Below are 13,578 nucleotides of genomic sequence, written 5' to 3' on the forward strand. Positions count from 1 at the left end.
AAGAGCGAGCTCGGACCTCCTCAGGGAAATGAGAAAGGAAATGGACGAGTTGAGAAGTCCAATACGGGAAAAGACAGACTGGAGCTTGGACAGGATGGTCAGAAGGACAGACTCACCCTCCATAATAGCAGTTCTGGAGTGCCCAGTGCCTTCAAAGTTTCTTCTTCCACAACTTGAGGCGTTCAATGGTCTAAAGGATCCTTTGGACCACCTTAACACCTTTAAGACAACTCTAGGCCTCCAACAACCCCCTGACGAGATATTGTGTCATTCCTTCCCTACCATTCTCAAAGGAGCAGCAAGGGAATGGTTCACTAAGCTACCAACATCGTCCATAGACACCTTTGAGCAATTGGGTAATTCCTTTGTTCGCCACTTTGTTGGAGGACAACGCCCAAAAAGGCCAGTAGACCACTTAGCAGACCACTTGCTCACCATTAGGCAAGGAGAGGAAAGGAAAGACACTTAAGTATGGAGTTTAGCTGATGTTCCCTACCATCAACAACGAAACTGAATATGAGGCAATACTGACGGTACTAAAGGTCGGAAAGGCGTTGGGCGCCAAAACCTGCTTCTTCAGAGCAATTCAAAGCTAGTTTTGGGGCAAATAAAGGAGGAATATGAGGCAAATGAGGAAAGGATGCAAAAGTACCTGAGGCTAACGAGGCATTTGGCCTAAGAATTTGATCGGGTAGAGTTCATACGGGTCCCTAGAAGCCAGAATATAGGGGCAGACAAGATAGTAAAGCAGGTGTCATCAGTAGTAGGACCGATGAGCACATATTTAAAGATGGAAGTCCAGAAATGTCCCAGCATTGAAGAAATCCTCACCTTCGCAATCCAGTGTGAAAGTAGCCGGACGACCCCAATTCTATCCTTCCTCCAAGATGGACGACTTCTACAAGACATCGAGGAAGCCAAGAAAGTCAGGAAGAGGGCAGCCAGGTTTACTATCATGAACGACTCCCTATACAAAAGAGGCTTCTCCATGCCCTACCTGAAATGCATCGACGAAAGTGAGGCCAAGTACATCCTGGAGGAGATCCATGAAGGAATCTACGGAGATCATGTAGGCCCAAGGTCCCTGGTAAGTAAAATCATCAGAACAGGTTACTTCTGGCCCACTATGCAAAAGGAAGTAAGAGAGTTCGTCGAGAGATGCAACAAATGTCAAAGATTTGGAAATGTTCAATGCATCCTAGCAGAGAGATTGACGTCAATAACCTTTATTGGGAAATTTAGACCCCGGTTGATAGAATTAACAAGTTTTAAACCCAAGTTGTTAATTAGATTTATTATGAATAAAACTTGTTAAAACAAACAAACATCAATATCATTTCAAAATCATAGTAAAGAGAAGTTTCAGATCTAGTACAAAACCTTTGTCCCTAGACTCTATAATACCTGTAGATGAACTCACAGCAGAGACCTTCTACCGCATCAGAACCTCTGAACTCTTCAATATATGAACGCCACTCTTAATTATCCTTTTTCTTTCAATTTGGGGAGATGACTGAGTGGACTAAAGCGTCAAATTGCTGATCCGTTGTACGAGTTTTTCGTACCGAGGGTTCGAATCCCTCTCTTTCCGCTTTAGTCAATGACTTGGTATGTTTTCTTTATCTTTCAATTTCTCTTTCAACGAGTCTTTTTTTTTTTTCATTTTAATTAATAGTTAAAAATGTGGAATAAATAAAATCCTAAGAACATTTTAAAATCAAGCAAGGAAAACAGAAAATTTATTGTTATTTTTTATTCTTCACTTTTCACGTCCAGGATTCCATCCTGGATCATTAGATAGGAATCCGAAGATAAAGAGAGAAACAAAGAATACCACTACTGTGTAAACAAATAGTTTAAGAGTAAGCATTACACAATCTCCAAGATCATTTTTTTTTTGGAAAAAAAGATAATAGACTCTCCATTTTTATACCACATACCTTATTTTGACACCACAAAATTCTTTTTCTAAATCTATAGAAATAAAAAAGAAGGGATAATTACACATAACCTACCTGTGGTTTGGGCGAAAATCACTTTGCCTACCCGTGGTTTGAAAAGTATCACTTAACCCACCTGTGGTATGTTTCCGTCAATCTCCGTAACCCACCTCTGTCAAAATCAGGGGTAAATAGGTATTGTTGTTCAAATTTTATGTCTCTCTCCTCTCCAAACAAAAAATAGAGCAAAAATGCAAGAAAAACAAGATCAAAAAGTGGTATTTGTCTTTCTCTCAATTCACACAAATTTTAAACATGAAGAACATGAACAACGTACCCAAAAAAAATAAAAAGCCTAAGCCCCATTGCCTCTCTCACTCCCATTTTCTCAGAACCCAAACAATTCACAAACTAATTTTCATACTCTTTTCCTTTCTCAGCAATTAAATAAACCAAAACCACACACCAAAACAACATAACAAATTACACTCCACCTTAAGTTTTAGCTCTTAAAGTCCCACATTGCAAAACAATCTAAAAACCCCATCCCCCCAAATACCCATTTTTCTCTTCTTTTATTTCCCCCATTTTCCCACTACCCAAACACAACACAAACTAATCTTCATGAGCCTCCTCGATGAGCTCCTCGACCTGGCCATAAACAAGTTTCTTCTCGATGAGCTTCTTCTTTGTCTCTCTCAGTTCAGATGCTTGAAGGCTACAGTGACAGCAGAAGCAAGTGACAATGGCGGCAGGGGTAGGAAGACGGTGACAGCAACGGCAGCTTGAAGATTTTTCATTTCTGGGTTTCTGTTTCACTTGTCGTGGTCGTTGATGGTGGGCTTTGCTCGCCATGGGTTGTGGGCCGTAGGTGGTGGGCTTTGCTCGCCGGTAGTTGCAGGGTGTTTGGGTGGCTTTGGATGTTGGTTTGATTGGTGGATGTTTAAGGCAGTGGGTCTTTAGGTGGCGGTTTTGGGTGGCACAGAAAAATACTGGGATATCAGGGTCCTGTAGCTACTCTATCTCTCGGGTTCAAACTTTAGAGAAAAGGTCTAGTTTCGATGAGAGTGGTGGCTTTGGGCTCAAATGGTCGTGCTGGTGAAGGAACGTAGCCACTTTGATAGAGAAGAACATGTTAAAGGAAATGAGAGAAGAGTCAGAGTCACCCTCATCCTCATCAACATCATTTTCTGTACAGGATCTCCTTTAGCGATGTAAGCTGCACTAAACCCACAAATGAGATGAGAACATACACAAAATCTAAAACCCTAAATCGAGAACAAACACAAATACCTTGATTTTCTTTACCAAAACTACTTTCCCTAGCTTTGATGTTGCGAAACTTGTGTTTTCTCCCTCTCTAGACACTCCAAACCATGAAGAACACGTTGATCTCACCACAGGTCTCTTTCTTGAAAAGTTTCCAAGTTTTGGGTGTTTTGATTCGTGTTATGTTGTGTTTTGGGGTTAAAAGGTGTTTTTGTAACGGCTGGGCTTGAGGTGGGTTACGGAGATTGACGGAAACATACCACAGGTGAGTTAAGTGATACTTTTCAAACCACGGGTAGGCAAAGTGATTTTTGCCTAAACCACAGGTGGGTTATGTGTAATTATCCCAAAAAAGAATTTTCAGAAATTCATTTGTAATAAGAGTCAAGTCTTTCATTACCAAAAGCTTTTTCATACCCGCAATTAGATATTGCAGAGGAATCTACTAGGTTCTTTCACTGTAAAAAAGGGTCCGAATAAGGAACTGGGGGGAGCCCAAACTTATTGTGGCGAAACGAATCCTTGTACGTGACTAATCAATTGTGTGGATCCCAGTACATGACTTAATCACCAATTAGAAGAAGATTGTTAGCTGCAAAGTTATGCACTTCATCAGTAATGAAGATCAAGAAGCACTTGGTTACAAAACCCTAAGGCGCAAAGACGTAGTAGCTTCTTTCAAAGAGAATAAGGCATCAGTCACCTTTTGCATATGTTCTCCTTGTATTCTCTTATGTGATGGCCTCTAAAATTAGCCTTATATATGTCTAGGGTTGTGAGAAAAGAAACCCTACACATACATGTCATCATGGGCCGAAAATTAGATCTAAAAATCTGAATTCCCGTAACCTCAACAGATAGCCAGGTGTCGAGGAGGTGTCGAGCTTTAAACTTCGACAGATACAGCTATCGAGAAGCTATCGAGGGGACAGAAAGTTTCTCGATCGATCGACCTAGCTATCGAGAGGTGTCGAGATTGTGATAACAATAAATTGAAGAGCTCGACAGATAGCCTAGCTGTCGAGAGGTGTCGAGCTACTATTGAGCTTTAAAAAATCAGCATTTCTTCATTTGTTTCTTGGACAGATTTGCATAGCTTCAATACTAGACTTGAACTCTTGTTCCTTGAAGTATTAAATACATTCTAGATCTACCTAATTACAAATAAAGTGCATTTTGTTAAAGGATTAGCCAATTATACAAAATATATCCTTAACAACCTCCCCGTGACCATTTGCCCAATGGGGAATTGACATCGTGGACCCACTACCCCGAGGTAAGAGACAGGTAAAGTTTTTACTAGTCGCTATTGACTATTTTACAAAATGGGTTGAAGTAGAAGCACTATCAACTGTCATGGAGACAAAGATCTAGAACTTTGTATGGAAAAACATAGTCTGCAGATTCGGGATACCAAAGACGATCAAATTGAATAACAGATGGCAGTTTGATAGCCAACACTTCAGAGACTTTTGCTCGAGATTGGGGATCAAGAACTAATTTTCATCTCCAGGTCACCCTTAAGCCAATGGACAGACAGAAGTGACGAACCGGACGCTGCTTAAGATCATCAAACTCGGTTGAAGGAAGCAAAGGGCACTTGGCTAGAAGAATTGCCTAATGTCCTGTGGGCATACAGAACTACAGCAAGAACCTTGACAGGAGAAACTCCCTTCAAGCTCACCTATGGCACCGAGGCAGTAATTCCAGTTAAAGTGGGAACCACCAGCATAAGAAGAGAAGTCTTTAGTGAAGGCAGCAATGACGATCAGCTGAGAATCAACTTAAATTTCCTGGATGAAGTAAGGGACGGAGCATCCCAGAAGATGATGAAGTACTAGCAGAAGATGGCCGAATACTACAACAAGAGAGTGAAACTCAGGCAACTTAACATAGGGGACCTCGTCTTATGCAAAGTCACACCTGCTACTAAGGATCCAACCCAGGGGAAGCTTGGTCCAACCTAGGAAGGACCTTACAAGGTCATCCATTACTCAAGACAAGACAGCTATAACCTAGAAATAATGGACAGGAAGAAACTACCACGACTATGGAATATTGAGCATTTGAAGAAGTACCACCAATAAATGTAACAGACGATTGTATTCACGTTTGAAAGAAAGCAATAAAAGTACTATTTAGCCAACATCCCAATGTACTATATGCAAGCCTAGAAGTAATAAAAAATCTTGACTAAGTGATAAGATTCCGCCTGGACGGATGTAAATCGCTGACGAAGCCAATTGAAAAAATTCCTTGATTGGATGTAAGTCAAATAAAAAATGGCTAAGTGATAAGATTCCACCTAGACGGATGTAATTCACTGATGAAAGTCATCTAAAACCCATTAACGGGGATAAACAAAGATCCTGGCAGAAGCACAAGTCACAGGTAGGCCAAAAATATTAAACATGAAAGAAGAAAACAAACCAACAAAGGTATGAAGATAAAACAATAGCATAAATATATCTTGTCTGTGAACAGGAATTAAAAAGCCTAAAAACATCGGGCAAAAAGCATTGTTCTGGAATTTGAATAAAAAGCCCAAAAACATACTAGGCACCCAAAAAGAAAAAGAAAGAAAGAAAGGTATATCTGCATGGATAAAATCAAGCATTAGCCTTGTCACCACCAGCTTGAGTGGGCTCTGGAACGTTTTCCTCAGGAGCAATAATAACAGACTGGGCAGCCTCGTCAGCTGCCATCTCCTTATCCACCACCTCCAAGTCCAAGCTGTCCAAGTCCACACCTGTGGGGTGCTTGACGAGGTACCGCCATAGGAGCTCGAAGTCTTTGTAATACCAGCTGAAGAGCACAATATTGTACTCGTCAGTCTGTTGGAAGGCCTCGACGGACTTGGCTGCAATGGTCTTCACTCTCTCATTTGTAGCCTGGAGTTATTCGTCCTTCTTTAGGGTCAGTTGCCTCTCAGCCCTCAGATCGTTAGACAGGACCTTCACTTTTTCCTTGGAAGTGTTGGCCTTGTCCATGGCCGAGATGAGGTCTTTCCTCAGCATCGAGTTCTCCGCCTCCAGAACCTACACCTTGGACCTCGCAGATGTGGCCTTCACCTCTTGGCTTAAGTACTTCGATGTGATAGGGATGGTCTCCCCCAGCACTTGAAAAGGAAAGAAGACCAACTTTCAGAACCATCAAAAAACCAAAAAAAAAAAAAAAAAAGGAAAGGCGAAAGGAGAAGGTAAATTGCACGAAGAACATTACCTGGACGAGCTTGTGGATGTGACCACCCACAATCTCATTAGAAGGCACACCAAAGAGGACCTTGAGCTCCTCTGTAGTAAAGGTATCCTATGCCCTCATCAAGGCAAGGCCAGCATCATCCCAAACGCTGGACAAGTGCGAGTCGGCCTTTTCCTTCCCTTTATCTACCACGTGCTACTTCTTTGGGCGTGGGGTGATCTCTTCCACTGAGGTGGCCGGGGAAGCGGTCCTCGTCGCTTCAGGGACGAAGGTAGTTGGAGTGACGGGAGTCCCCTTCTCCACGACACGCACCACCCTCTTCCCGAGGTTAGAGAGAGGCTTGTTCTTCTTTGCCCTCATCTTGGCATACATGTCTTGGTTGAACTTCGTCGTCATCTTTGTAAAAGAAAAACACTTGTTAAAAAAAAAAAAATCAAGTCAGTGACGAACCAAATGAACACTTACTCTTCTCTTCAATCTCTGTAGTGCGTAGGACATAAAGAGAAGGATCTGGACCCAAGTAATGACAAGCCAAGGTTCTAGGATCGACCAGGTCATCGAAGTCGTCAATCTTCTGGGCATACTTGCTAGTTGCTTCTACGCGCCTTTTGTACCTGCTCTTAAGCTTTGGACGCTTCTTCATTGCATAGGCACGAAAAACAAAAAGGTTAACAAAAAAAAAAAGAAAAAAAAAAGAAAAGAAGAAGAAGAAGAAGAGTAAAAAGGAGGGAAGGACTTGCAAAAGGACAATGCAACTAGACTTGAGGCTCTCCAACGATGAAGCAACCTAAGAATGTCACCCCAAACTTCATCGGAAGGACTCTCCTAGTCATCCCCAAACATGAAAGAGAACCTCGATTTCTAGTATTTCAAGGACGAGGGCAGATCGGTGACAATCCTAGCCTTCTTGACCCAGGGCACAAGCTCGTAGTACCCATACTCCTTTGACTCCTTTAGATGATACAGATACATGAATTCATCCACCCTAATCATGTCTCCCTCTATGACGGCCAGCCATATCTCCATACAATTGATTACAATCCTCCACGAGTTGGGCATAAGTTGCCCAAGAGCGATATTGAAATTGTTCAGAAGCTCCATAATAAAGGGGTGGACGGGAAACCTAAGCCCGCATTGGAAAGTGGCCACATAGAAGCACACCTCCCCAGGCGAGATGACAAGCTCATTCCTCTTTATGAGGAAGACGAACCCTAACTCTCTCGGGAAACTAAAACCAATCCCTAAACCTGGAAAGGGTTTCAACATCCAGGCCACATGCCTCCCCGAGAGTAGAAAAAGCTCTGACCTCTCTTGGGCTAGAAGCCGTAGTATCTTCCTCTACCTCAATAGGGTCGTCGCTAGATGACAACCTCATTTCTAATTCGCTAGATCTCACCTCCGACATCACTCTCCGCTCACACACCAAATCCTCAAACCAATCAACCGACTGACAGAGTAAGGGAAACAAATCGGCCAACACTACACTTAAACTACTACCCCCATACACGAAATCTTCAACTAAAGGGCAAAAAGACCAAGAAACTCCTAGAGAAGCCCTAAACATGCAAACAGAGATGAAATAGAGGGGCAATGTATCCTAACCTCAGAGCTATCCACCATGGAACCCAAGAAACGAAAAGAAGGACAGAATTCCAAAAACCCAAAGCAGAAAAGAAAAGACCCAATAAACCCTACAAATTATCTCTACTACAAAGAATAAAGAAAGGGGGGGGGTGGGGAAGAAACCGTACCTCAAAGAAACAATCCTAGAAAGGAAAGGTGCAGAAAAATGCAGGAAAAATAGCTCGAAGAAGGAGAGACACAGAGCAACAATGGCGCAAAAGAGGGAAAGTGAAGAACAAAGAGAAAAGAAAGGAAGTTTAAAAAGAACTAGGCACAAAAAGTTGAAAATCAACGGGAAACCCGAAAGACACACAAGTGGGGCATTAAATCCACCAATCAGAACAAGCATGTGGCCACTACATGTACGGGGCCGCCACTATGCATTAAATGCGAAACGGAACCCCAAGAGTCATGTTTGAGCAAGAAACCTTTCACCTTTTAATGGTCATCATGACACGTAGGGACGACCACAGAACCTAGGGGGGCAACTGATAGGCCCAATGAACCCCCTTGCCTAGACGAACCGATTAGGCACCTTCATCCATCCTTTTACTTCATGGACGAGAGAAGGTAAGCCATTAAATAAAGGATTCAATATCTTGGACAGTTACAAACCAGCTTTCATACCGTTAGAAGCTCATCAAAGCCCACAATAATGAGCCAAGAGGCGTTACAAAAGAAGCACTAAAACCACAATAAAGGCACAACGGCTAGAAGCAATGGAGCCATATCTAAACATTCCTCAGAACCAGATAAGGTACATACATTCTGAGATACTCACATACACTGTAGCTCTGGTACTTCTAGTTCTCATATTCTCTTTTAAGCTCCCACACGCTAATTTTACCATCAGAGACTCCATGGCCAGCAGCACACCGGTGTCCACCCAAAGAAGTTTCCTTTCACGACGTTGCAGGTATAGGGATGAGGTTGCTGATCTGTCTGGACGAAGCTACTCAACTGACAATTGCATCATCATCAGTTGTAGTTATTATTTACATGATAGTTTTATGTAAATATTTACTCACATGTATATATGTATATATTGTTTGCAAAAATCTTTTCAAAAAAAAATAAAAAATAAAAATGCCAAGTATTCTATTTCTTCATAAAAAGTTAACGTTTGAAATAAATTAAAATAAGGTACTATCTTTGGATAGACGTTGTGGGGTGTCTAACACCTTTTCCACATATAACCAAACTTCCGAGTCCAAGATTTTTGGTTCAAAGAGTTTTAGTTTACTTTAATTAATGAACTTTTAAAATTTGGTTTAGTTAATTAGGTAACTTAAAATAACTTAGACATCTAGGTGACCAATCAGATCTAATACAAAACCAATGGTTGGTGCGCGACTCCTAAAATAAAAATAAGAAAAATGGACTCATACACACACCCCACTCTAAATACACAAACACACAAGAGTTATGTCACCAAGAACCAATGTGCAATGATCCCCCTGAGGCGGGCCAGGAAAAAAAAGGAAAAAAAAAAAAAAAAAAAAAACACCAGGGGTCCACAGGACAAATCCCTAAAAGGTAGAGTTCTATATTTAAAAGAGAAAGCAAAACATGAAAGTGGTATAACATTGTAGACATCCAAGCTATTGTAAGAATATATTTTTTATCTTCCAAATAATTAAATCCGGATTTCGTATGATAATGCAAGCTTTTTATTTAGCAACACAACACAACTCTTCTTTTCTTTTCTTTTTATTTTTTTATTTTTTTATTTTTTTTATTTTTTTATTTTTTTTAGAGAGAGAGTTTCAACCTATAGCGTTTGCTCTTGATAATAGTTTTTTATCATTAGACCAAGACATCAATCGGTTTTTGGTGTAGACGAAAATTGAACTCCGGATCTTTTATTCAACCATCAGAGATTTTACCAGTTGAACTAATTGAAACCCACTACAACACAACACAACTTGACAACATAATTGCTCATTGCAATTATTAGGAAACTTTGAAAAAAAATTGGTGAGTATCAAGCATCAAATTAATAATTAATTAATTACACAAGATGATAGGGACCCAAAGCCTATACTATACTCAGCCAATAATCTATTAATCTCCTACCTAATACTGAACTAACAAGTGGAACCCACCCGGCCAAGACACTTTTCCTTAAATTTATAAAAGTATTATAGATATCATTTCAAGATGGTGATTTGCCACACCGACCACCTTATAAGTTATAATCGTGATTTAATTTTATTTATACTTTTTTTTCCATGGTGGGTGATTGTATGTGATTTGCATGGATAGAATGGCATGGTCAAATCAAGTTGGTAAAAGAAAAAAAAAAATTCAAAATGTTAATTTCTAAAATAAAGCACGACCAAAAAGTCTCAATCTAATTCCATAAGAAAAAACAAAATTTCAATCAAACATTTGGCATTCCCACTAAAGTACGTGACCTAGTTGTATTAACTTAAATTAATGCTTCAAATTTGTGGCACATTGCTTTCTTGGAAAATGCTTGAGCTAAAACGAGCCTAACAAATTGGAGTCTGGTTTCACACACTTTTTAATGCTGAGCTGAAGTCAATAGCTTATATGAATAAAGTTTAATGACTTTACACGTGAAAAACGAAAAATGTGATGGTAAATGTACGTAGTAGAGCACGCTACCCCCTATGTTATGTGAAACAGAAAATGTTTCGTGGAAGAAGACTATCCAATTGTGAAAATATTTAAATGCCACATGATCCATGAGCTTGGTATTACTACTAGGAGTCTAGCTAGGACCACCCATATGATATGATACAAAACTGGAATTTTCTTCGTTTGGACCACTATTAAGAATTATTCCATTTGGGTTAGTCCCAAAAGTTTTACTCACTGGTCACTTCCGGTTCATTGTTTGATCATCGTCAATTTGTTGGTGGTTTGGTTGGGAAATGTAGGCCATCACAACATAAAATACAAACCAATCAATTATACATCTTGCAGAAGTTAACATCCAAGGCAAGGGACCACATATCTTGCAACAATTTCTTTCGTGGACCCATATTATAATTTTAATACATTGCGCGGTGGAGAAATAATAGAAGTCCATATATAAACGATTGTTTATTATTAATGAGTGGAAAAATAAAATAGGCTTATATAAAATTGATTGTTTATTATTAACAATCACAGCCTGTCGCAAGAGTTGTGATAGCATATTATTAAGGATAAAGATTAAATCCAAACTAACTGGTTTAGAGAAGGAGCTTCTTCCGACCCAATAAGCAACAATTCATAAAAGTAAAACTACCAATTTTATGTTATTTTAAAAAATTACATTACTCATTAAAAACCAATAGCCCTTCAACTATTATATAATGAGTTAGAAGAAGCCAAATCCAAAAAGAGGAAAGAAAAAGACAAAATAGGCGCAAGCAATGTCTGCTTTCAGCACGTGTCAATAGCCTTCTGATGTATGTACCTATGGATATAGGTCATGACTCACCTCACCGATCGCATATAGCATATATTACAATTAAGGATTTTAGATCCCTTTGTCCCCTCCTTCTACACAATTGGGAGGGTCTCATCCTGACTCAGCCGTCCCAATCTCTTTTCCTATTTTTCCAAAAAGCCCGCTAGCCTTTTTCTGACGTGTCTCCCAATATTCTATTCCAATTAACCAATAATTATCCTCCACATCACCATCTTTTAAAAAGTCTTTACTATTTTAATTAGTTGTGCGTACCATTCTCTTAATTATATTACCTCAACATCCTTATAAAAACCTTACACAACCTCACCTTCCAAAACCTCCTCTTTTCTTCACCAACTCCTCATTCACATAAAAGCTCATATCTCTCTCTCTCTCTCTCTCTCTCTCTCTTTCTCTCTGTGTATTAAAATCTGATTTATTTTTTATTTTTTCTAATTTCTTGTAATCAAAGCTAAAGCTGAGCTGAGCTGAGCTGATAATTCAGAAACTTTGATAGACGATACATAGTAAATATCATAGCATGGAGATACCAGTGATCAACAGGATAAGCGATTTGGAGCTTTCATTGCAAAACCCATCAATGTTTTCTCGGGTTTTTTCGGTTTCTGGCTTCGAAGCCATTCGATTTTGGAAATGGGGTGCTCTGGTTCTTGCTCTAGTCGCCTCGTTTAGCGCAATAATGAAGAGGGTCAGGATTTTAATCGTGAAATTCCAAAGAGCAAGTTCAGCAGCTTCTGAACCTCTCTTAAAACTCGTCGACGACGACGACGACATTTACAGTAGCGACGACGACGACGACGACGACGACACTTCTTCTGTGTCGTCTTCTATAGAAGAAGAAGAAGAAAAACCCATGGATGAAGATTTCCGGGTCGCCGGGTCGGGTCGTGGATACTTCGGAAGAAGTCAAGGGCAAAGGCGTAATTCGAAGCTATGGCAACGGTTCTCGTGGACAGACTTGGCTAGTGGTAGCGTTGTGAAGCTGTGGGATCATTTGGGTTTGGGGTTAGACTTTGATGGCAAAGTTGACGGCGACCTCATTTCCGTTTACGATATGAACAGGGAACAAAGGGTAACGTCTCTTTTTGGCGGGAAATCGGGTGTGATGGCCGTGTCGCCGTTAAATTCGGGGTCTGTTGTGACAGCGGCGGAAAAGGGTGTGTCTGGAAACGTGTCGCTGAAGGTGTGGGACACGCGTGTCCGGTGTCGGATACCTGAGATACTCGCTGAATGGGGGCCACAGCTTGGGAAAAAGATCGTGGCCGTTGGATACGGCGGTGTCGGAAAAGTGCACGTTAGAGATGACGACAGCGAGGTTGTTGGGGACATTAGGAACGTTACATCGCCGTTAGTGGATTTAACGGTATCTGATGTGGACACGTGGTGGGACGCCGATGCCTTTATTGCTCCAGACGAGTTGTAATAATTAAATTAATTACGAGTTGTATTCGCTCCTCAAAAAAAAAAAATTACAAGTTGTATTCACGTGTCTTAAGCTGTAATGGTAATATATAGATTTGGACAAAAATTTGTGGAATATTTGATTGGAATGTCCAATTGGAAATAATTTATAATTATCTTCGTTTATTTATTTATTTTACAAAAAAATTCTTTGTATTTTGATGGCGTAGCTTTGTGGATCTTGCTTCTTGGTTGCTTCCTTGAAATTAAAGTTGCAAAAGTGGGCAAGTAAAATCACTATACGAATAAGTCTTTGCTAAAACGAGTTGATTTTGTGTAGTATGACTCAATTTAGATAATTTCCAAATTTTCAAATAAAATCAGAGAGCTGACCCAAGTTTTGGTTTTTGAAATTTTTCTAAATCTGACGGTGAGAATATTGCAAAAACTTGTTGACAATATATAACAAATTTAGGTCCATTTGAAGTTTTCAACTACAATTAGGTAATTACCAAGTACAACCCTTTTTTTTTTTTTTTAATGAATTACTAAGTACAACATAGAACCGTCTTCCTCCAATTCTTCATGGGAAAGAAACTAAAGAAATTTGAGACATGAATCACGTGTGCCTTAATTAATAGTAAATTAACAGTCCGTAGTAATCTCAAATCATTTCTTTCTTTCTTTCTTTTTCCTTTT

General features: G+C 40.0%; 1 protein-coding gene across 1 annotated transcript; it reads left to right on the top strand.

The window, feature by feature from the left end:
• The first annotated feature begins 11,572 nt into the window (after positions 1–11,572).
• LOC115955766 lies at positions 11,573–12,947 on the top strand. The gene has a single exon (XM_031074126.1). It carries the CDS (start codon positions 11,999–12,001, stop codon positions 12,899–12,901), a length of 903 nt encoding a protein of 300 aa, XP_030929986.1. The 5' UTR covers positions 11,573–11,998; the 3' UTR covers positions 12,902–12,947.
• The last annotated feature ends 631 nt before the right edge of the window (positions 12,948–13,578 follow it).

This window comes from Quercus lobata, chromosome 1 (assembly GCF_001633185.2).
Source record: "Quercus lobata isolate SW786 chromosome 1, ValleyOak3.0 Primary Assembly, whole genome shotgun sequence".
NCBI classification, from domain to species: Eukaryota; Viridiplantae; Streptophyta; class Magnoliopsida; order Fagales; family Fagaceae; genus Quercus; species Quercus lobata.

What these genes read in the sequence shown, in the direction of transcription:
- LOC115955766 (XM_031074126.1), top strand. Translation starts at nt 11,999, where the DNA reads ATGGAGATACCAGTGATCAACAGGATAAGCGATTTGGAGCTTTCATTG.